This window comes from Danio aesculapii, chromosome 7, assembly GCF_903798145.1.
Source record: "Danio aesculapii chromosome 7, fDanAes4.1, whole genome shotgun sequence".
Lineage (NCBI taxonomy): Eukaryota > Metazoa > Chordata > Actinopteri > Cypriniformes > Danionidae > Danio > Danio aesculapii.
Window position 1 is genome coordinate 66,566,532 of NC_079441.1, and position 25,884 is coordinate 66,592,415.

The 25,884-nt window shown below is 37.7% G+C and overlaps 1 protein-coding gene across 1 annotated transcript in view; it reads right to left on the bottom strand.

The window, feature by feature from the left end:
- LOC130231466 (centrosome-associated protein CEP250) overlaps positions 1 to 25,884 on the bottom strand; it is a 275,795-nt gene that overhangs the window by 41,722 nt on the left and 208,189 nt on the right. The window contains 5 exon segments of the mRNA XM_056460798.1: positions 1,466 to 1,655; positions 4,419 to 4,665; positions 4,766 to 4,914; positions 9,204 to 9,300; positions 17,111 to 17,233. Of these exon segments, the coding sequence (XP_056316773.1) occupies positions 1,466 to 1,655; positions 4,419 to 4,665; positions 4,766 to 4,914; positions 9,204 to 9,300; positions 17,111 to 17,233 (806 nt within the window).

A 25,884-nucleotide genomic window follows, 5' to 3' on the forward strand; every position in this document is an offset into this window, starting at 1 on the left:
CCTGCCTTGTGCGTAGCCGTACGATTATACTTCTGCGTGCTGTTTCACGAGTTCACACTTTCAATAGTTTCAGAATAAAGCGTATTTGGCGTGATGTCCGGGGAGAGGGCTCTGAGCTCGGGGAAGACACCCAAACTCAAGTTATTCCCCTTATCAGGAAACAGAGAGGAATTGGGATTCGAGCAAGTATCTAGCCTGGCCCCAGAACGCTCCCCCCGGGATTGTAATGCTTAAGATGTGGGGTGACGGGGTGGTGGAGGGATGCTAAAGTCGTAAGATGCTGCAGGTAAGACAGCTTTGGTATATATAGGGGTTTGGTCAAGAACTGATTGGATAATAGAATAATTGTCAATGACGTATTTGATACTGAAACTTCTGCGCGTGCTCCTCCCGAAATTTGTTTATAAAACATCACTTGTACGGTGGCCTGGAAGTGCAAAACAACATTACAAAGTTTGAAACCCTTTTACGAAGCTCGGGACAATTGTACATTTTGAAAAACATTTTGACCTATCATAAGACACAATTACCAAGGGAAAAACGTTTTTACCAAGGACGAAACGAATTTACATTTTCGAAAAAAATTTAACAAGACGCAAAACTCTTATACCAGTCCCGAAACATATTTACAATTACAGATTCTTTACGGAAAGGGAATGTACCACACACCGGAAGTGACACGGAATGTAGATGCTGGCTAGACATTACATTTTGGTCACAACCTAAATCTAACCTAATACTAGCGTCTTACGGCGTTTGTGCCTGCTGAGCAATAACTAAATGAGCTACAGAATGTTACGTTTACACACATCCACAAATTACATGTAAATGCATCAGCTTTTTAAAGCGGAATGCTCACTACTCTTGAGTACTTCTGAAAGGGCTACTTTTTACTCATACTTTGAGTAATATTCACAACAGTTACTTTTACTCTACTTGGACTACATTTTTAGGTACATTTTTAGGTACTTTTACATGAGTATGACTTTTCAGTAGTCTTTATACCACTGCCTAATAGTCTCTAGTATTTTTGAACAGCTTGATTAGTTGTGTCAGCTGTGTTTGATAGAGTTGGAGCAAAACTGTGCAGAGCTGCGGCCCTCCAGGAATCGAGTTTGAGACCTATAACCTAAATGGATCGTTTTTTTTTCACATCACCTCATACTTCAGCTTCTCATCAAATCTTGAGCGCTTGATCTCAACCACTCTCACTGGCAGAGCTGTGATAAAAACAAAACACTATTAGCTGTTTTTTTAAAAGGGGAGGAGCTACTCTATGTCCCGCCCTCTCTTCGTTTTTCAGTTGAGATTACGTCAAACATCGAAAAAAAACTGCACATTTCAAAACACTTCACAGGACCTTTAAAGTTACTTGCTAACATTTATACAACGTTTAAGGAACGTTACGAAACGTTCCGAGAATATTCTGTTATCGGGGCAGCTTGCCTCCTGGTTGTGAGTTTACCGTGAGTCCTGCAGCTCCTGCTGGGTGTTTTCCAGACTGTCTGAGGTTCTCTTGAGCTCAGCCTGGAGTTTTCCGTGGGCTTTTTCAGCCCGCAGCAGCTCTGCCACACGCTCTGAGAGCTGATCCTGAGTCAGACGCTGACCTCCCTCCAACAGCTGCAGCTTCTCCTGCTGCCGCATCAGCTCCTGGCCTGAAACACACAGAACATCCCTGAACAATACACTTCCTGAGAGTTCTGAAAGTGAAAACTCATTCATTTGGATTATTTGCTGAATATAAAGATTTTTTTTTGACGTGCAACCTTTAGAATTTCATGTTTTTCTTTTGTTTTGTTGATGATAAAGCCTATATTTAAAAAAACACACTAATCCCATTGCATGGTTTACTATGGCTACATCTGCCCCTGTTCATCTGGGATGAGGATGTAGTTTTTAATGAGCATCATTCCCACAGTAGAGTGTGTATCTGTTGGCTTGAGGCTCTGAATTGATGGGCTGTTTCATTTCAGACGGGACACTCAGACTGCTGGAGAACACAAACAGGTGCACACACGTGCTCCATCACACAGATTTAAATTGCTTTTCTTTCGCAAAATCAAGTGGAAAAATCACAGCTGTGCTAAAATGACCCTGCAGAGCAGCATGCATTTTCATAGTTTGTTCTTGTGGGTCAAAAAAACCCTGAGCTTCTTGTCACCATGTTTGTTGCTCTTCACATATGCATATTTATCAGTATCTATATGTAAAAACGAAAAAGACTCAATTAAATCTGTTAATCATACAGCACAGATTTCACCAAGTAGGACATGCTCCTGGATTAACATCTCTGTTGATCCTGGAACAACATTTCAATCAGCCAATCAGAATTAACGGATATGTTTACAGTTTGTGTTAAGTTTAGGTTTACGGTTAGGTTTATCCACTTCTACATGGTTGTTATGCATCTATTATAATTATAATTTATAAGTATGCTTAGGTTTAGGGGTAGGAAATAGGTATGGATTACATTTCGCAACAAAAATTATGTTCCAGGATCAACATAGATGTTAAACCAGGATCGCATCGTACTTGGCAAAATCATGACGCGCGATCACATCATGCGACTATAAACCACTTCCCTTATATGAAATTTCTATGATGTTTTTAAAAACTTTGAGGTCGAATTTTTGCTTGGGGCTTTCAGCTGAGGGACAGACATTTCTAAGGTTTAATTATAATATCTTCATTAGTGTTTTAATTGTTGAATTAAGTAAATAAGTACTTAATTTTTTTTGATTTTTTGAATTTTTAATTTTTTTTTATTAAAAAATTAAGTAAATAATAATCTGATTTTCATTTTTACTGCAACCACTGCAAAAAACTTAAGAGTTTTTGCCTTGTTTCTAGTCCAAATATCTAAAGATTCCTAAATCAAGAAGCATTTTCTAGACGAGCAGAAAATATCGTCTTGTTTTCAGAAATAACAAGTCAAAATTAAGTCAGTTTTTCTTTAAAACAAGCAAAATAATACATTTTCTTACCTCACTGGCAGATTATTTGGCTTGTTTTAGGGGAAAACTCACTTTGGCACATTATATAATAGAATACAATAGAATACAATATTTTTCAGATCTATCCATCCATCCATTCATACACCCACCCACCCATCCATCTATCTATACTTCTATCCATCCATCCATTCATCCACCCACCCACCCATCCACCTATCCATCTATCTATTATTTCATCCATCCATCCATCCATCCATCCATCCATCCATCCATCCATCTATCCATCTATCTATCTATCTATCTATCTATCTATCTATCTATCTATCTATCTATCTATCTATCTATCTATCTATCTATCTATCTATCTATCTATCTATCTATCTATCTATCTATCTATCTATCTATCTATCTATCCCTTGGTCAGTCTGTCTGTCCGTCCGTCCGCCCGCCCGCCCGCCCATCCATCCATCCATCCATCCATCCATCCATCCATGCATCCATCCATCCATGCATCCATCCATCTATCTATTATTTCATCCATCCATCCATCCATCCATCCATCCATCCATCCATCTATCCATCTATCTATCTATCTATTGTTCCATCTATCCATCCATTGGTCAGTCTGTCTGTCCGTCCGTCCATCCGCCCGCCCGCCCATCCATCCATCCATCCATCCATCCATCCATCCATCCATCCATCCATCCATCCATCCATCCATCCATCCATCCATCCATCCATCTATCTATCTATCTATCTATCTATCTATCTATCTATCTATCTATCTATCTATCTATCTATCTATCTATCTATCTATCTATCTATCGTTTGTTCTGTCATTTTATTTATCATTCTATGTATTATCCATTTGTTCTACCATTTTACCTATTGTTCTAGCATCCATCCATCCATCCATCCACCCAACATGACGTGTATATATACAGGGTGATTCAAAAAGAATACCACAACTTTGAAAATCGAGAACTCTGCAAAGAAGAAAACGAGAGCTAAGCTCTTTCTGCTGTCGATTTAAGGAAGCTCTGAAGTTTCACACTGAGGAACTAAAAGAAGGAATAACTGCAGCTATACAAACTGTTACGCACGAGATGCTACAGAGAGTGTGGAACGAGTTTGAGTATCGGGTTAATGTCACTCAAGTATTTGAAAGGTGTCATATTGAACATCTATGAAAAAAAAACTTTAAGTACTCTTCACATTGATTAACTACCCAAGGTTCCATCATGTTTCTTTGATTAAATACAGCTTTTCAAAGATGTGGTCTTCTTTTTGAATCACCCTGTATATTTATATATATATTGGTCAATATTGGATATTTATTTGGGGGACAACTAAATCAACTTAAATTTGTAAAAAAAAAAAATACAAGTCAACTCAATTCCTTCATGCTGTCCCAACACCAGTCTATTGTGTGAGAGCCAGGATTGTTTTGCCAGTGTGTGCTACCGGTGTCTCTGCAGGTGGTGTTGGCCTCCTTCAGTTGTTCTCGGAGCTGTAGCAGTTGTGTTTTGAGCGAGGCGCACTCTTTCTCCTTCTGCCTTTTCTCTTTCTTGGCTCTCTGCAGATCAGCTTCCAGCCCTCGAGCAGACACCGCCTGTCTCTCAGCTTCCGCCGCCCTGCCTCGGATCTTGTCCCGAGCCTGCAGTAGATCAGCCTCGGACTGTCTCAGTAGGGCGTCTCTCTTTTGGATAGCCTGAGAGAGAATGTCTATGAGAATCAGCCACAGGCAAAGCCTTTTTGATCTGCACTGTGTCTGTTTGTGTGTGTGTGTGTGTGTGTGTGTAGTTGTTTACCTGGTCGCACTGCCTTTGAGCAGCCTGCAGTTCTCCTTCCAGATTGGCAACCTTCTGCTCCAGAGAATCAACTTGTGCTTGTCTGTGGACTTCATCTGCTGCATCTGCCTGGAGCTTCCTCAGCTGCTCCTGCAGTCGCTGCATATCTGCTACACACACACACACAGACACACACGCTTGCTTTCAGTGTGAGAGTCCAGTTACAATCACAACCGGCTTTATTAGTCAAGGAATTGTTTGTGATTTACAGGAACTACATACATTTACAAGAGTACATACAGTGCACAGCAAAAATGAGTACACCCCTGTTTGCAAATGAATACTTTCATTAATTTCTCTATGAATACAGACAATACATTTTGGTGCATTTAAAGGGGACCTATTATGCAAATATTAATTTTATAAGGGATTTAAACACAGTTGTGCGGCAACAGTCTGTGAATATAACCAGCCTCTGATGGTAGAAGAATATGAATTGTATTTTTTATAATCGCACTTCATAAAAACAGTCTGCAGAAACACTTTGATTGACATTCTCCCATTGTAGATGTCATCAGAGGGGGAAAGCCCCGCCCATTAGTGGTGATCTCACCCTTATTAGCATAAGAAGTTAGTCTTGTTTTTGAATCTGCTGCTATACTGACACATTGGTATTTGTAGCTCCACCCTGTTTTAAAAAGAGGGCTGAGATCACAATCTCATTTGAATTTAAAGCGACAGTCACCAAAAATTGCACAATTCGGATCAAAGCCTAAAAGGGACAGTTTCAAAGAGTTATAAAACATTATTTGTGGGGTATTTTGAGCTGAAACAATCTAAGGACATCAGAAACTTATTTTACATCTTGTAAAAAGGCGCCTAATAAGTCAGGATTAAACAAAATAGACTTGTTAAAAAGTTTAATGAATTAAAATAAGAATTCGGTCACCAAGCATCATTAGAAATATACATTTAAAAAATACATTTAAATCAGTGGTGTAGTCCTAAAAAAAGGTGATGTACTATTACCCATCCAACCCTAATTTTAAAAGTAGGCAAAAAAACCCCAATGATAATCAATGTTTTTTTATTTATTAGCAATAATATATATATACATATATATATACATATATATATATATATATATATATATATATATATATATATATATATATATATATATATATATAATTGAAGTCAGAATTATTAGCCCCCTGAATTATTATCCTTTTGTTTATTTTTTTCCCCAATGTCTGTTTAAAGGAGAGAAGATTTTTTTTTAACACATTTCTAAACATAATAGTTTTAATAACTCATCTCTAATAACAGATTTATTTTGTCTTTGCCTTGATGACAGTAAATAATATTTTACTAGATATTTTTCAAGACACTTCTATACAGCTTAAAGTGACATATAAAGGCTTAATTAGGTTAGTTAGGCTAACTAGGTAGGTACCTTAAAATAAAATGACTTTAAAAAATGAAAAACTGCTTTTAATTCTAGCCAAAATAAAACAAATAAGACTTTCTCCAGAAGACAAAATATTATCAGGCATACTGTGAAAATTTCCTTGCTCTGTTAATCATAATTTGGGAAATTCAAAGGGGGGCTAATAATTCTGACTTCAACTGTACACACACACACACATATATATATATATATATATATATATATATATATATATATATATATATATATATATATATATATATATATATACATTACCTTCAACAGAAGGAAAACAAATTCTATGCAAGTCAATTTTACAGGTTTCCATCTTTCTTAAAATATACTTTCTTCAATTGTGTTCAACAGAATAAAAAGGACAAACCAGTTTGGAACAAGTAAAGGTTGATTAAATGATGACAAGGAAAAATATTTAAACAAATGTGTCATTTTTAAAGCGAGATCCTAATAGTCTAATCCTATTCAATAATTTATGATTAGCTAATAGTGCCCCCAGCAGACCTGTGAATACGTGAATACACATAAATTAGAGAAGGTAATCAGCAAAACAAGTGAGTATACTGAGGGTATATGCAATTATGAATCCTCAGAAGTCATAATTCTCTAACAGCTTGTGGAAAAAGTAGGCATACAGAGTCTATGTGCATATAGCCCCGACTACACCACTGATTCAAATTCAAATTAGGTTATGCAAAAAAAATCTATAAAAATTATATATACACACATCTAGTTGTGTGTGTTATATGTGCATTACAGTACAAATACTGTAGGAAAAAAACAAGTGCTGTTGTGAAGTGTTGGTTGCTTGATAACAGACCTGAGAGTAGATTGTCAAACATGTAATGTAAATGTAATGTAATGTGTATTTAAATAGCTCGTTATTTTATCGTGTATGGCCATGAACACAAAGTGCTTCACAATCATGAGGGGGGTCTCTTCACACCACCACCAGTGTGCAGCATCCACTTGGATGATGCGACGGCAGCCACAGGACATTCATCACACACCAGTTATTGGTGGAGTCGAGAGACAGTGATAGAGCCAATTCGGTGGATGGGAATGATTAGGAGGCCATGATCGGTAAGGGCCAATGGAGGGAATTTGGTCAGGACACCGGGGTTACACCCCAACTCAAGTGCCATGGGATTTTAGTCACCACAGAGAGTCACCACGAACTTGGCCCGCGGGCCGCCAATTAAAAGCCCTGCCATACATAAATGTATGAAATATATATACTTGTGTTTACTTGTGTGTGCTTGCCATCAACCATCAATCAATGGTGCTGTAGCTTGTTCAAGGAGTAACGGTTGACTCGACACGCAAGTACTCGAAACTGATGAACTAATCTTTTCTGTTATTGGACCTGGGCAGCCTGTGAAACTTTAGTTTATGGAAATATGACTCGACAATAACCAGTGAACGACCTGAGGACTCAGATGATGACATCATAACCACATAGCTTGGAGACCCAGATAAACAATGAATTAATCTTTACTATTTTTTACATATTTATAGATGTATTAGTCTTATTCGAGTCAATTTTAATTGTGTTCAAATAATCCAAACTTCCCATCTCTAGACTTGCAGGCTATTGACCGTATTCTTCAATGCGGAGGTGCGCTCATTTGTTTCAGAACTTCCGATATAGTTGCCCATGGGAAAAATGACTGGGAATAATAAACGGCAGAAAACGGTCAAACTAGTTGCTCTACAAACAAGCGTGTTCATGACTATACATAAAAAGTAGAATAATGTCATAAGAAAATATCAGTTTGCAACATCAAGCAGCATAACGGGCTGTTTTAAAAGTCTAAAAATCAATGGAAGTGAATGAGACCGGAAGTCTTGAGCCAAAAAGATACTGATAACTGTGGCTGCTCATACAGTGTGTCAAGAATATGGTCAATAGCTTCTATCTTTATTTTGTTTTCATTTACACTCACATCCTGAATATTTCCCTCAAATGCATATTGCAGACCTTTAAGTCTGCTTTTGTCTGAAATCAATATTTCAAGAGTTCACACTTAGCTGATGATTGATAAGTAAAAGTGTGTTTGGCATGCTGTCCTGGGAGAGAGCCCTGAGCTCAGAAGATCCTCAAGCCCGGGGCTCCCTCCTGTTTCATCAGGAATCTGAGCTTAGGCACGTCTCGAGAGCTCTCCTGTTTTTAGCTAAGAAAGAGGAGAAGGATGGGGAATTCCTCAAGATGAAAATGACTAAGGTAAGGAAATCCAGCTATTATATTATATCATGTGAAAGCTAATGCGGGACCAGCTGTGGTCAATCATAACGCATGGTCAGTACATGGAGACCACACTGAAAAGCTAGGCTGCTGCCGGAAGTGGTGTTAGTGAGGCCAACAGGGGGCGCTCAACATGCAGTCTGTGTGGGTCCTAACGCCAGTATATTGATGGGGACTCTATACTGCTCAGTGTGCTCCGTCTTTCGGATGAGACGTTAAACCGAGGTCCTGACTCTCTGTGGTCATTAAAAATCCCAGGATGTCCTGCGAAAAAGAGTAGGGGTTTAACCCCGGCATCGTGGCAAAAATTTGCGCCCTGGCCTCTGTCCATCATGGCCTCCTAACCATCCCCATATAATAATTGGTTTCATCACTCTGTCTCCTCTCCACCAATCAGCTGGTGTGTGGTGTGCGGTCTGGCGCAATATGGCTGCCGTCGTGGATGCTGCAAACTGGTGGTGGATGTGGAGAACCCCATCTCTCATTGTGTAAAGCGCTTTGAGTGTCTAGGAATGCGCTATATAAGTGTAAGGAATTATTATTATTATTATTATTATTGTTGTTATTATAAGCATGTGATCCTCTTGAAATTAGTTAATAAACAAATTTCATGTGACGTCAAATGATTCACTATTTCCCTGGTGAGTGCACAAATTGATAGGCGAGTGCCGTGGCTGATTTGACAGTGAGAAGGGGGGGCGGGGCTTTGCAAAGTGTCAATTATAAAAATAAGCCGTAAGTTCACTCACCAGCCGGACTGCAATCTTTATGTCGTGCCATCTCCAGCTGGCAGACCCGCAACTCCTGGACGCTCTGACCACAACGCTCCAGCGACTGGAACAGTGCCTAAGGACAAACACACACACCTCCACTAACATGCAAAGTCGTCACACAGCTGTCAAACTTCTGTGACTGTGCCTTGGGGGAGTCGTGTTGATGCCTGGGGCGCTGGAGGGGGTGACCTAAGGCAGATAAGAATTCCCCCACTTCCCCGAACTGTCTCCATCCCTAAGGCTATCGCTGTATCCGCTCGCCTCTTCAGCTCCATTCCGCTCCCATCTGGCCTTCATTTAGCATCTCTACTGTGGCCCGTACATACATACGCCTGCTGAGGAAACATCCACGGTTTTTGTCCATGACAGCTGTCGCCTCCAATCCTGAAGCCTGCACCTTTGACGTGCTAACCATTCAATTACGTCTCTGGGATGCGGTGTGTGTGTGTGCGTGTGTTTGTTGTATGTGTGTGGGTGAGTGCCATCTCTTAATTACCCTGGCTACCAGGTTGCACATCACGGCTTTTGACAGGTGAAACAGCATCTCCAGGATGGTGAGGGTAACATACACTCATGTCTGCAGCATGCAAACCGGACAGGTATTAGCGAGATCTGATTTCGCAATTGCTAAATTTTCGCAAATATTAAGTGTGTAGTGATAGTACAGGAGGATGGTCAAGTCACTGTCCTGTAGAGTTCTGATTTAATTTTGATTAACATCCATGACTTCCATGTAGCTTTCTGCTAACCCTTGGGACCTTGAGCTTCTTGAGGTGTGTTTGATTAGGGTTGGGGTGAAACTCTGCAGATGGTGTCTTACAGAAAGATCCTACCTTTAAAATGTTACCCAAACTGTCCGGTTACCATGATAATTGCAGATAGGATCACATTTAGGACAAAAGCTATTTTAGAAACTCCTAAGTTTGTTATCTTATTATAAGTACAGATAGGAAGGTGCTATTAACAAAACATTCTACTGTAACTAAATCATTTGAAAGCTAAGGAGGAAAAGCTAATATTTGCACTGTCCAACAAAAGCATTACAATTATTGATAATTGAAATGGGGCAGCACGGTGGCTCAGTGGTTAGCACTGTTGCCTCACAGCAAGAAGATTGCTGATTCGAGTCCCGGCTGGGCCAGTTAGCATTTCTGTGTGGAGTTTGCATGTTCTCTCTGTGTTCGTGTGGGTTTCCTCCGTGTGCTCTGGTTTTCCCCACAATTAAAGACATGTGGTGTAAGAAAGGGCATCCGCTGCGGGTGGAATAGTTGGCGGTTCGTTCCTCTGTGGCGACCCCTGACTAATTAGGGACTAAGCTGAAGGAAAATGAATGAATGAATGATTGAAAATGAAGAATGAAGATATTTAATGGTCAGGATAGACTTTTGGAGGACCCTGAATGATCTTTGTTATACTTTCCATGACCAAACCCTATGTAGGCCAATTACAGACAATCGCGCTACATGATATTACAGTTATCACAGGAACAACAGCCTGCATTACAAAGCCCAACAAAGGGCAACACAGTATTACCGGTTACATACACATGTATAGGTACATTACATTGTTTTTTTCATCCATTTTGTTTAAGCTAACTCATTAGCGTCTCGTGAAGTGTTGGTTGCTTGATAACAGACCTGAGAGTAGATTGTCAAAATAAACGTAATGTAATGTGTATTCATATAGCGCATTAATCGTGTATGGCCATACACACAAAGTGCTTCACAATCATGAGGGGGGTCTCTTCACACCACCACCAGTGTGCAGCATCCACTTGGATGATGCGATGGCAGCCACAGGACAATGGCGCCAGTGTGCTCATCACACACAAGCTATTGGTGGAGTCGAGAGACATCCAATTTGGTGGATGGGAATGATTGGGAGGCCATGATTGGTAAGGGCCGATGGAGGGAATTTGGTCAGGACACCAGGGTTACACCCCTACTCAAATGCCATGGGATTTTAGTCACCATAGAGAGTAAGGACCTCGGTTTAACGTCTCACGGACAGTATAGCGTTCCCTTCACTTTACTGGAGCAGAGTTTACTCACACAGACTGCAGGTTGAGCGCCCCCTACTGGCCTCACTAACGCCTCTTCCAAAAGCAACCTAGTTTTCCCATGTGGTCTCCCATCCAGGTACTGACCAGCAGTGGCGGATTTAGGCATGGGCAATATGGGCGATCACCTAGGGCTGCATCTTGCTGGGGGGTGGCACGAGGAAACAAGGTGCAAAAAATAAAAATAAACGGGACCCAGTATAAGCTTCGAGAGATACGATTTACTTTATGCAAGTGTATTACAGAGTGGTGGACCCAGAATGAAGACGTTAGGGGCCATTCACATTTGGCATCTTTTGCATGCGCAAGTTTGTTATTCTCTATGTGCAACCGAAACAGCGCTGGTGAAAGTAAACTGACGCATGCGCACAGAAAACCATTTCCGTGTGCTGCTCTGCTCCTGGTGGTTAAATTCCCGTGCGCTGCTCTGCTCCTGCTCTGATAAATTACATGCCGCTTATGCACCGTGAAACCGGAAACTTTTATGCAAAGTTGTCAGCACGTAGCGAGTTTTGCAAGTCGACAAAACTAAAGTTATAAAATGATGATGATCTTATTCTGAGCATGGCTATGAAACAGAAAGGAGGGATAATGAGTCAGGGAGGTAAGACTTAATAACATTAATTCTATACAATTGTTATTAATATTCATGCAAAAGATTTCCTAAGTGATCTTAGCATATCCTCCAGTTGTGTCTCTACTGCACATTGTTTTCCAGTTACATTTTGGAATGATTTCTATTATTTATTTAGTTTAATAACTGTATAATAATAATAATAATTTTATTTATTTGTAATAAAGATTATTTATAAAAGTGTATACATATATAATATACTATAATGTAATGTAATGTAATTTAATGTAATATAATATAATATAGTACAATATAATATAATAAATATTGGGGGGGGTTGTTCACTATTTAAACTAGAACCGCCAATGCTGACCAGGCTCAGCCCTGCTTAGCTTCAGTGAGTAAGTCTTGGGCTGCAGGCTGATATGGCCATTGGCAACTTGATGACAAAATGTAAGATTTAATAACAAGAGATAATACACAATCCTGTAAGACAGGATAAGAATCCCAAATCAAGTTTAAGATTTTCTTCTGTAACATTCATTCATTCATTTTCCTTCAGAGGTCGCCACAGCATAATGAACCACCTCTCTCGTAATACAAATTTGCAAAAATAAAGCCTAATTGAACATATCATATCTCAAGATAAGACCTAAGATAAGAAAATTTCTGTAATGCGACCCTAGGTTCTTCAGGACAAGAGTTGACCACCCATGCCATATGAAAAGTTTTGGGTTCCAATTCAATTCATCTCTGTTTCTATAGAGCTTTTACAATGTAGATTGTATCAAAGCAGATCATTTGAACTGCTTCAGTCGTTTTCAGAGTTGACGTTCAGTGTAGATCAGTGTAATAGAGTGGAGGAACTATGACGTCACCTTTTAGGCTAATCAGCTGCTAGCATAAAACTGGTTCTGTCTATAAAATCCCCATAGGATTTTCCCATAGGCTTTTTCGATGATTGCAAATAATAAGCTCTGTGTTCAAACACTGTTCATTACACTTAAACGTTTTGTCCAACCGTATAATCCTCACACGAAAATACAACTTTTAGCACTTTTAGATCTTAAATGCAAACGCAAGAATTGAAAAGCTAACATTAGGCTATTAACGGACTACAGTGCCTTCGGGGCGCTCGCCTGTGACGTCAGGACCACGCTGCTACAGACAACGTTTCAAGCTTATTTTTAGAAATATTGTCCATGACAAAGATTTACTCTCTCTGTTTATTATATTATAATCCACACTTCATATTATAAACAAATAAATATGCAAAAACACATCTGTATAGACCTCTGTGCCTTTTTACGCAGGAAATACAGTTTTGTTTTGCTTTACGGTTGTTGCAAAAGTTTTAAAACTGTGTATATAAATGTACCTACATAGTATTATCATAAGACATTTAAATAAGTGTATCGCGCGAGTGCACACAGCCCGCTTACCTTAGTAACAGATGACAGAAATGATGGGTTAGACAAGTCTATCAAAAGCCTGCAAGTTCCATCATAGACACAGAACAACATTCAATATTTTTTTGTGTCGCAAAGTACAGTGAAAAGCAGCCCATACAGTCACATTTGCTATACATTTGAAGGAGGAGTGTAAATATTGCAGTTATGACAGAGTTAAATATGTTCAGATGAAGAAGAAAACTGATGAAATTATTTGCCACCCTGTTTATTTTTTTCCCCAATTTCTGTTTAACGGAGAGAAGATTTTTTCAACACATTTCTAAACATAAAAGTTTTAATAACTCATCTCTAATAACTGATTTATTTTATCTTTGTCATGATGACAGTAAATAATATTTGACTAGATATTTTTAAGACACTTCTACACAGCTTAAATTGACATTTAAAGGCTTAACTAGGGTAATTAGGTAGGCAGTTTAGGGTAATTAAGCAGGTTATTGTATGCCGATGGTTTGTTCTGTAGACTATCGAAAAAATATATAGCTTAAAGAGGCTAATAATATTGACCTTAAAATGTTTTTTTTTTTTATTAAAAACTGCTTTTATTCTAGCCAAAATAAAACAAATAAGACTTTCTCCAGAAGAAAAAATATTATCAGACATACTGTGAAAATTTCCTTGCTCTGTTAAACATCATTTGGGAAATATCATTTGGGGAAAAAAATTCTAAGGGGGGCCAATAAATCTTTCTTCACACAGACTTCAACTGTGTGTATTTTTACACATTTATTCACACGTTTGCATTACTGAGAGCAGGAAAGAGACAGGCTGCACTGGTAAGCTGTCTCCCCGTAATATTGTTTAATTGAAATAAAGGATCAAAAATTTTATCTGTTTTGACAGTTTTTACAAGCTAAGGCAATTTCAACACACAATAAGAATTCCCAATTGGAAAAATACTACAAACTATAAACTACTATTCATGAAAATACTTAAATAACAGACAAATCCAAAAGCCCAACGCAAGTGGGCTGCGTTCCAGACCAGTTCATCTCGATGACGTATAATATCTCCAACACCACCTGTAGTCCCATTTAGCAACTTGATAGCACCGTCTTTTTAAAGAAGTGTAACCAATTAAAAAAAAATCAAGAGTGTGATGTAACTGTTTATGTTGTAGAATAAAACGTAAAAGTATCTTGAGTTTGTGGTAGCCACGAACCTTATATACGCGATTTAAACGAAAACCCATTCAAAATACCTTTCTGGATGATGGAACCAGAACTGCTAAAATGCTAACTCGCTTCCTGGTTCTTGCATACAAATTGACGTCGTAGTTCCTCTCCTCTATATTCAAAGAAGCTTTCAATGAACATGTTTGTTAGCAGTGGTGTAAAGTTACTAATTACAAATACTCAAATGACTGTAATTGAGTAGTTTTCCTCAGGAATTGTAATTTAAGTTTTAAAAATGTGTACTTTTACTCTCCCTTGTGTACATTTTTAGTGCAGTATCTGTTCTTTTACTCCACTACTTTCCAGTCACTACTTTATTTTCTCTTGTCTATGGGGATTAGAAAAATCAGCCCTGTGATTCCTGTCCAATCAATTCAATTCAATTCAATTCACCTTTATTTGTATAGCGCTTTTACAATGTAGATTATGTCAAAGCAGCTTCACATAAAAGGTCATAGTAAATTGGAACAGTGTAGTTCAGTTTTTAGTGTTTAAGTCCAGTTCAGTTTAACTCAGTTCAGTGTGGTTTAAAAATCACTACTGAGAGTTCAAACACTAAAGAGCAAATCCAACCATGTGCAGCTCTACAGATCCCGAATCATGCAAGCTAGTGGTGACAGCGGAGAGGGAAAAAAAACTTCACTAATTGGCGAAAGTGAAGAAAAAAATACCTTGATAGAAACAATCAAATCGCACATAGAAGGTAAATCGCATCATAATGAACGACCTCAAGACATGGGGAGTTTATATTGTAGCAAACTGTTTGGAAGCATTAAAAGTGTTCAAGAAGACCCAGAGACCCAATGTTTAGATGCACATCTCTGATAAGAAGATGACGGATGTTTACTGCATGATGACTGAAATGGCCTTAAACACCCAGTAGGCACAAGACCTCAACGTAATGTCTGATTGAAGTTGCACCCCAGCGTCGTGGGGACATTGCATTTTGTTTGGAAATGAAAATCGGGTTGACGTCAGAACCCAACGTCAGACCGATGTCAATAGCCAACGTCCAACCTAAAATCAACCAAACATCAACATCTAATGACGTTGTGTGGACATTACCAATATGACATCTATCAGATGTTGGATTTTGGTTGCCATACCTGACGAATAAATGTCAGTATTTGTCGTCAATATGACGTTGGTTTAAGATGTTGGCTCGACATTGGATTTTGGTCACTTTCCAACACAACCTAAAATCAACCAAATATTAACGTCATTTGACGTCGTTATTGAACATTAAAATAACATGGTCCTTAGACACTGGCTAGACATTGAATTTTGGTGACCTGACTTCGAACTAAATCGAACCTCATATTAACGGCTTTTGATATTGTGTGTCTGTTATGGGCAATAATTAAGGCACTACAGAAAGTTCAATTTACACACATCCACCAATTACATGTAAATGCATCAGCTTTTTACAGCGTAATCCTCACTACTCATGAGTACTTCTGAAAGGGCTACTTTTTACTTATACTTTGAGTAATATTTACAACAGATACTTTTACTCTACCTGCACTACATTTTCAGGCAAGTGTAACCCCGCCAGTCCTACGCCACCCAACCCCCTCCGAGCTGGTATCGAACCGGCGACCTTCCGCGTGGGAGTCGGGTGCTCTACCAAGGAGTCTAAAGACCATGGCCTCTAGCGTCTGACGCTAGAGCACATTTAGAGGTCAGAGGAGTTAGGTTTACCTGCACAGCACTTACTAGCTGGCCTCCTTTACACAAGTAATGGTACTTTTACTTGAGTATGATTTTTCAGTACTCTTTCCACCACTGTTTGTTAGTATGAAAAACATACTAAAACTTCTTGAGGATTGAAAAGCTTCCATGAATGTTTGGTTAACATAGCACAGATGCTAAAAAATGATCTATTTTAAAACAAGAGTTTAAAAAGTGTAATAAAATAGAGACATAAGCAGCCAACACGGGCAAGGCTGAGGCCCTTGGTTTGGCATCGTTAAAATAACGACGTGTCACACAGGGCACTGGGACTCCAACGCCAGCATGTGTCAAGACAAATCTATATTTCATGGCCACTTACAGATGTATAAATAGCCAAACGAGGTGCTGGAATCATCTATAAAACGCCGCTAAAAGGTTACCAGAAGATGGCGGGCACTGTCAGCGGGACCAGAGGGTGATCAATCTGAGAAAGGGGAGCGGGTGGGCAGCGGTGCGAGTAGGGCACTAAATCACGTCGCCGTTTGCGTAGAGCGCCGCGAAGAGCTGACACTCGGGCTGACGTGTGAGCCCTCCGACAGCCTGATGGATCGCTCCACTACACTCCATTAAAGCTGGATGGCTGGCTGCCACGCTGACATAACAAACAATTAGTCACAAAGGTGCCCATGAACTAGCGCGAAGCCTCTCCGGATTCAATCAAAGGCTCCGCTCATGACTGATAAATAGTCCCCGAGTTGCTGCGGTGTCAATGCATACAGTAACGCATGACATGGGGAGCAGGTGGGTCCATTTAAAGCCCATTTTTGTAACAGGCAGAGATTACAGTGATGGATCCATGCAGATGTGAGTGTAGCGTGTGGTGTTTCTCTCTCAACTACAAAGATAAACAGTGACGGGAGTTCACTCACATGCTCTAGTTCTTGAACACGGGACAGCTGGGATTCGTAGTCGGAGTCCGAGTGAATGTGAGTGGCCCGGTAAATTGAAAAATCAGCTTGCGTCTTCACTAGAGTCTCTTCCTGATCTTCAACCTAGAAAGACACACAGAAAAGAAAGAAAAGCGCTCATGTTCAGCACTCAAAAGTTAGCAGTTTTAAAAGTTTTAAAGCAGTTTAAGCAGTAAAATTTAGCTGCTTTCATTGCTGTGTAATTACCCTGGAGGTACAGTATGCCAACATGATGTGATATTGACGTTTTACTCCAATGTACCCCAACGTCGTGGGGACGTTGGATTTTGTTTGGAAATGAAAATCGGATTGACGTCAGAACCCAACGTCAGGCCGACGATAATGTCCAACGTCCAACCTAAAATCAACCAAATATCAACGTCTAATCATGTTCCACCTTAACGTTGTGTGGACGTTACTACTATGACATCTATTAGACATTGGATTTTAGTCACTTTCCAATGCAGCTTAAAATCAACCTAAAAACAACCAAATATCAACGTAATTTGACGTCATTACGTTAAGAGTAGGGGAGAGTGGGGCACAAAGTAACAAAGTAATGGGGTTAGACAAACCCTATTTATTTTACCAACAAGACACAAGCCTTTCCTACAAATGAGCACTGGACCTATGGTTTCTGTGCAGTATTGCCAAAACTGCCAGGAGTAAAAATGTTACTATTTACCCCACCTACGGGGCAAGTTGTAACACATGCTTAAAAAGACAGATTTCACACAATTAATTTAAATCCAGTTTACTTTAAATAGTAGCTATTTTTCCTCAGTACTTGGCTCATTTTTTTATACATAGCACAACATCTCCATAGCACAACATGTTTATTTATGTATTTAAACACATTTGGATTTATTTGCATTGTTATCCATTATTATACAATGCATTTTTTGTCTATTAAAGAAAATATTTTCTATTAAAGAACCTTTTAATGTAAAAAGTTCTCAACATTACACTCAAAATTCAACAATTATTATTTTTGTTGTTCAATTGGTGTCCAACAGTGTGAGGTTTATTTGTAACACCCTGTTACAACTAATCTCGCTGTGTCTTGTTTTGTGTGTATTTTACATCTTTCAAAATGGTTCCATCTTTTAGCCTAGAAGATGGCTATCACAACAATATAAGATTTGACATACATGCTTTCACAGATTTTTAAAAAATAAAAAATAGGGTATAATACAAAATACTTTTATGCTGCAAAAATGGTTTCTCTTGTGTTTCTCATCCAATTTTTTTTCCCCAATAATTGACAGGAAGACATCTGTTGGCACTGTGGTGAAAACCTTGGAAGCATGCTATGGTTAACCCTGAGTAAATACCATAAAACTTTGTGTCACATTTTACCCCGAGTTACTTTGTGCTTCGCGCTTCCTTACTTTTTGATCAATTTATTACTTCTGTTGGAAAAATTCAGTATACACAAAAGCAAGTACAGTGATTGCAATCCATTATTTAGTATTTTTAAAGGGCACCTATGGTGAAAAAATCTACTTTTCAAGCTGTTTGGACAGACATATCTGCATGTGTGGTGTATAGACCGTCATATTGGGGTGATATAAACACACCCAGTCCTTTATTTTCAATTTAGCAACATAAAAACGGTGGACCAATTGGAGCAGTTTTCAGACCGACCGCAACTTTACGTAGGAGTTATTTTGTACATTAACATAACAGATATCCATACAGCAGTGGAGGTTAACCTGTATCCTGTGACATTTGCGTGCAAAAAGAGTGCAAAGCTAAACGCGCTCTGTCTGTCTGTGTGTATGTGTGTCTGCTGCGGTGTGTGTGTGCCTGCTGCGGTGTGTGTGTGTGTGCGCGTGAACTTTGTGTGACTCATCGATTCCTTTAAGTCTGTCTGTTGTCTGATCCAGCCAAGGGAAGAGATTAAGGCACGCAGAAAGGCACGTAGAAACGGTGGGCGGGGAGGACTAGCCTTAAAGGCGCAGTACGACAAAACAGCCCCCTAGGTCAAAAATGTATCAAATAGAATCTTGCAAAAGGTATAATGAAAAATCTGATGGGTGTTTTGAGCTGAAACTTTACAGACACATTCTGGAGACGCAAAACTCTTATATTAAATCTGAAAAAAAGGGCTAACCTAGGTGCCCTTTAAGTCTTTTTATAAAAACTAATCTGAGAAACAAGAAAGCTGTTAAGTGTATTAATGTATGCAAACATTTACATGTTTATTTAACTTTTTTTGTCTTTATCCTCGATTATTGTCATCCCCTGGCTTTTTCAAATTGTTGTTAATTTTGAATTGTTCAATAATAATAATAATAATAATAATAATAATAATAATAATAATAATATATATATATATATATATATATATATATATATATATATATATATATATATATATATATATATATATAAACAGTTGTCCTGACATTATACAGTATCCTACCCATCAGATTATGCTACCAACACTGAATTTGAGTGGTTCTGTGGTTGAGGTTAGGGATTAGGGTAGGTTAGTGCGATATTACAGCTTCATATCACACTACTCCACATTCAAACTTACACTGGTAGCAAAATCAGAAGCATATTTCGTCATTAAAATGTGCTACCTACTTTTTGAATGGGACGTAGGACAATCTGACAAGCACCGGCTATAATCAGTCAAATGTCAAGACCTTAACCAGTTGATCTCTATGTATGTACTGTATATCACAAAAATGTAAAAATATCTCTGAAATCCCACTAGTGCTCACTTACCAACCTTTTAAAAAAGACTACTGAATATTAATTAGATGACAAATGATCTGTCATCTAATGAATATTTATGAATCAGGATCATGCAGCTTATTATATGTCCACCTCTTTCAAGATTACTCCTATGACCTTGGACGTTTATTGAACTAGCATTGAAGTCGTGTTTTGTGCACGTCATAAAATAGGAAATCAAGCAGTAATCTGTAGAGAAAGACTAGGTCGTTACTGTGAACTGTAAAACAGCACTTCTTGATCTGGTCTCAAACTGGTAACAGCCCTTAATGGCCCCTAAATTCTTTCCTCTGAGAAAGATAAATCAGTCCAGCACAGTACTGTCAGAACTGAAGACTGAATATAAAACAGGCTTAATGAAGATGATATTTCATTATGACACACTGTGTGTTGCTGTTGTTCTCAGAAAGACTGGATGAGCTAGGATATGCAAGGAAGGTAATATCACCCATCATAACAAAGGGTCAAAGAAGAAACAAAAAGAGGCAACTCTAAAATGCAATTTTAGTTTCTTATGTATTTTCCTTTAATGCAAACCCTGGCTTATATATAGTTGTTGCTAGCTATGTATGCTGGCTTTGTTCTGTAATAAACAAACAATCACAGAAACAAAAAGATATCAAGTAAAAAGGTCAATTTAATTAATTCATTTTCTTTTCGGCTTAGTCCCTTTATTCACAGTGGAATGAACCGCCAACTTATCCAGCATACATTTTACACAGCGGATGCCCTTCCAGCTGCAACCCAGAACTGTGAACATCCATACACACTCATCTACTATGACAAATTTAGTTTATTCAGTTAACCTATAGCGCACGTGTTTGGAACGTGGGGGAAACCTCAAACATGAACATGCAAACTCCACACAGAAATGCCAACTGACACAGCCGGGACTGGAACCAGCAACCTTCTTGCTCTGAGGTGACAGTGCTAACCACTGAGCCACCGTGTAAATTCAAAAAGGTTAATTAAAATGTACTTAAAGGGATAGTTCACCCAAAGATGAAAATTTACATTGGAAAAAATGCTTTTCTTACTTAAAGTTTTTGCCTTGTTTCTAGTCCAAATATCTAAACATTCTCTCATTTTCTAGACCAGCAGAAAATATTGTCTTGTTTTCAGAACTAATTCATCAAAATTAAGTGAGTTTTTCCTTAAAAGAAGCAAAATAATCTGCCAATGGGATAAGCAAAAAACAAACTTGTTTTGGCTTTGAAATAAGATTATTTTGCTCACCCCTATGGCAGATTATTTTCCTTGTTTTAAGGAAAAACTCTCTTAATTAGGGCATATTTAAACAGGTCTATATAATGGAAAAGTTACTGCATGTCTACAAATGAAGACTGATACTTTTCTGAAGAGGTGGAACAGTATTATGACATACAGTATTTAGATATGTGTATTTAGAGGTAACTTAACCTATCACCACTGTAATTTGAGGTAACTACCAAATAACACAATGTAATGTGATGTACCAATGTTTCCAATGAAAAGTAATTATGATGGCAATACCGTTTATTTATTTATTTTTATTATTTTCTTTTAATTGATTTTAAAAATATATATTTCATTATAATTTCATAATTATTTTTATTTTTAAATGTATCCCTCATCTGTAAGGGGTTATATTGTTGGGGAATGGGGTTGTTTTGTAAAAAAATATATATATATATATATATATATATATATATATATATATATATATATATATATATATATATATATATATATATATATATTGATGAAAAACAGACAATAATTTCTACTCATCTAGAAAATGTTTCTTGACTTAAGAATCTTTAGATATTTGCACTAGAAACAAGACCCGAAGTAAGAAAAGCATTTTTTTTTGCAGTGCACTCACTATTTACGCTGTCTCAAGTGGTTTTTTTCTATTAAACACAAAACAAGATACTTTGAAAAATGTTGGATATCTGTAAACATTGATATCCATAGTAGGAAAAACAAATATTATGGAAGTCACATACAGGTTTGTCTTGTTTTGTGTTTAACACAAGAAATAAAGTAAAGGATGAGTAAATGTGCAGAGAATTTTCGTTTTTAGGTGAACTATCCTTTTAATACTTTTAATGGCATTATGTTCTATTAGGGTACTTGATTTGTAAGTTTGTTGACCACTGGCCATTATCTGAACTTTTAAACCCTGACATACACTGGTTCACTGTGGATACATACCCCTGTCTACACTTCAGGAGAGTGTGATTTATATATACCTCTGGCTATTTCATCTTTAAAAAGATGAACGCTTCGTGGCGTATGACACCACTGACTGCTTCTGCTCCTTGCCCCATGGCTCGCCACGTACGCCGGCGGACTTGGGACATGGAGTTGACCACGACAACGGGGTTTGAGTCCAGAGAAGAACAGTTTCAGAAACCAGGTAAAACAAAAGCAAAATAAATGAATAAATAAACAACAGGCTGAAAATGTGGTGAAATCACGTGGCCATGACAGATTTTTTTTCTAGATTGCTTTTGAAAACACTATCGGTTGGGTTTAGGGAAGGGGTGGGTGGGTCAGTCCACCAGTCAGTCAGTCGACAGCAAGCTGGCCTGGTCAGCTGAAGTGTATATTGCACCCTCTGGGGGATTTACGGGATGTGCAAGAGAAATTTGAGATGATCAAAAAGCATATACAGCGGCCTCTGGAGGATTGCCAATAACAAAAACAGCGAGAAGACGGACCTGCGGATACGTATTTCCCTGTCCCTAGAAATGTAGACCTGGTTACATACCCGTAACAAGCCTGGGTTGGTAAAAATTGAGGGCTTCCATAAAATTAATTTATGTTAACCAAACACAAATCCATTAAGTAAATTGAAGTAGATTAAAAATAAAACAATTAAGTTGTCCCAAAAGTATCTCAAGAATTGTGTTGTTTCAGCTTATTTTAAATGAGTAGTTTAAACAAGCAGCAAAGATCTTTTTTTGAGTGTAGTCCACATGAGAACTACAGCCATTCCTCACCGCTAGACTTATATAATGTCTGACAGCTCCCACTGAGAGTAAAAGACAGTGAGGTGATTGAACGATGTGACTGTTTTACATCCCAATCAGAGATAAAGGAAACTTTCCGTCTCACCCTGTTGAAGGTTACGGCGAGGCACAGACAGCTCAGCAGCTTCTGAGTGAACGAGAGCAATTAAGCGGAGCGTACACTTTCAAGAAGGAGACACGGGCCAACGGCTGAAGGATGTGTGTGTTTGGAGGTCCCGTCTGGAAACAGTGGGATCAATATAGCATGTATGAGTGTGATGTTTAGGGATTGCTAATGGGCATCTTAGACATTTGAGAAGAGAAGTCAGGTTGGAGGTGCTGGAGGAGAAAAAAGGCACAGGAAAGAGCAGGAATGTAGGACCGTACACCTAGTGTGCACTACATCCGACAGAGGTGACTGCACCGCTGGGCCGCAGTCGAGGCCTTGTCCCACCACCGCTGAGAGCAATGCCCATTATTTGAAGCAGAGCCAGCAGGATTTTCCACTTTCCGCCACCCTGGTGAATGTACAGGCAAATCAAAACAACTTCAGGTCCATTTAAACACCAGTCGCTCTGTCTGAAAGGGCCACATGCTTAATCTTTACCAAACAACTACAAATCAATAACAACTTCAACTCCCAGAATTCCCCCAGAGAGCTGATCGCAGCTCTCTCGCGGACGCTGTGGGAAATGAAACACCTGAAAAAGCTCTCTCCTCACATTGGCAGAAGTGTGAGGGTTTCGACCGGGATCGATACAATGCAGTACTGACACTCCACTGTATCTGAAGCTCAGATTTTGGCCTGTTGAGTGGCACAGATTCCCTCTTCCCCAATGAGTTCACACCTCCAGCTGCACTAACAAGCCACTTTCCACCTGTACGTGTGCTAACTAGGTTTCAGTTGGATTGTTACGCGTTCGGAACCCAGCAGAATTCAGCTCTAGGGAAGAGATGAGCGTGTTGAGTCTGCTGCATTATGGGCCATTCAAAGTGCAAATCTGCAGCCTTTCTCAGGGAGCGACCATACTCAATTAAATAGCTCAGGGGTGTGAAGATACTGTGATTTTGACAAAGTAGGACAAGATCCTCAGAGCCAAAGCTTTTGTTGGGTCAATGACATCATTCTCATTTTGTCTAGATTGGACTTATTTTTAAGTTTTAGGGAATTGAGAAATGTTTATTAATTGGTTAATTAGTAATTAATGTTTATTTTGCTGCTTTTAAATAACACAGAAATGAAACTTTGATACAACTGTTCTAATGCAATGAAGAAAAACTTTCATCAACATTAACAAAAGACTATATTATTACTATAATTATTACTTAATATTATTACCCCTATGAACACTTCCCTCTCTCCATCGAAAGAGAGGAAATGGAATAAATAATCAATTAAAATGAGTAAAACAAATAAATAGTTTGTAATTATTTAGAAGAAATAAAAAAGCTTCATAACTTTTATCTCTCTACAGTAATCATTTTTTTTCTAATGTAATGTTATATTGGTGTAAAAATATTCAGTATTATATATATATATATATATATATATATATATATATATATATATATATATATATATATATATATATATATACAGTTGAAGTGAGAATTATTAGCCCCCCTCTGAGTTTTTTGTTCTTTTTGAAATATTTCCCAAATGATGTTTAACAGAGCAAGAAAAATTTCACAGTATGCCTGATAATATTTTTTATTCAAAAAAGTCTTATTTGTTTTATTTCGGCTAGAATAAAAGCAGTTTTTCATTTTTTATTAACCATTTTAAGGTCAAAATTATTAGCCGCTTTAAGCTATATTTTTTTCGATAGTCTACAGAACAAACCATCATTATACAATAACTTGCCTAATTACCCTAACCTGCCTAGTTAACCTAATTAACCTAGTTAAGCCTTTAAATGTCACTTTAAGCTGTATAGAAGTGTCTTGAAAAATATCCAGTCAAATATTATTTACTGTCATCATGGTGAAGATTAAATAAATCAATTATTAGAAATGAGTTATTAAAACTATTATGTTTAGAAATGTGTTGAAAAAAATCTTCTCTCCGTTAAACAGAAATTGGGGAAAAATAAACAGGGGGGGGCTAATAATTCAGGGGGGTTAAGAATACTGACTTCAGTACTGAAGCCAAATCTAGAGCTAATCTAACAAAACAACTTACTATAACAGTCCAAAAACTAATACACCCCAAATTTATATGTTATAGAAAAATCTTAAATGCCAATTAAAATAAGAGGAAAAATCAAAGAAGCAAAAAATAAAAAATAAAAAATTTAAAATTAGTTGAAAATTTGTAGGTTGTAATTTATTTTTGCAATATTTTGCTTGAACTTAATTGTAATATCTTTCAATTTCTAAATATGTTTGGTGATTAAAACATTAGTTTAATAAAAAATATGCAATTAATAAATCTGTTATGTTTAAATGCACCAAAATACATTGCCTATATTCACTGAGAAATGGATACAAATATTACAAATATTCATTTTCTAATTGGGGTGTACTCAATTATGCTGAGCACTGTATATATATATATATATATATATATATATATATATATATATATATATATATATATATATATATATATATATATATATATATATATATATATATATATATATATATATATAAATAACACTAATGATATACAAAAAGAGTGAGTAATTTATCTTCATTGTTAGACACTTATCCTCAGATAGTGCTATTTACTTTATATGAAATTTTTTTTTTTTCCATGATTTGTTTTCAGCATGATCTGTTGGACATCTTCAATAAATAGGGGTGTCACATCAAAGGACACCAAAACTTCATTCAATTTTATTTTATTGTGTTCAAAAAAGTTAAATATGAGAACAAGACCAAAACTGAGCAGGTGGGCTTCAGTCACATGATCTTGAATGGGGTATACAAGTCAGAATTATTAGCCCTCTTGAATTATTAGTCCCCAGTATATATTTTTCCTCAATT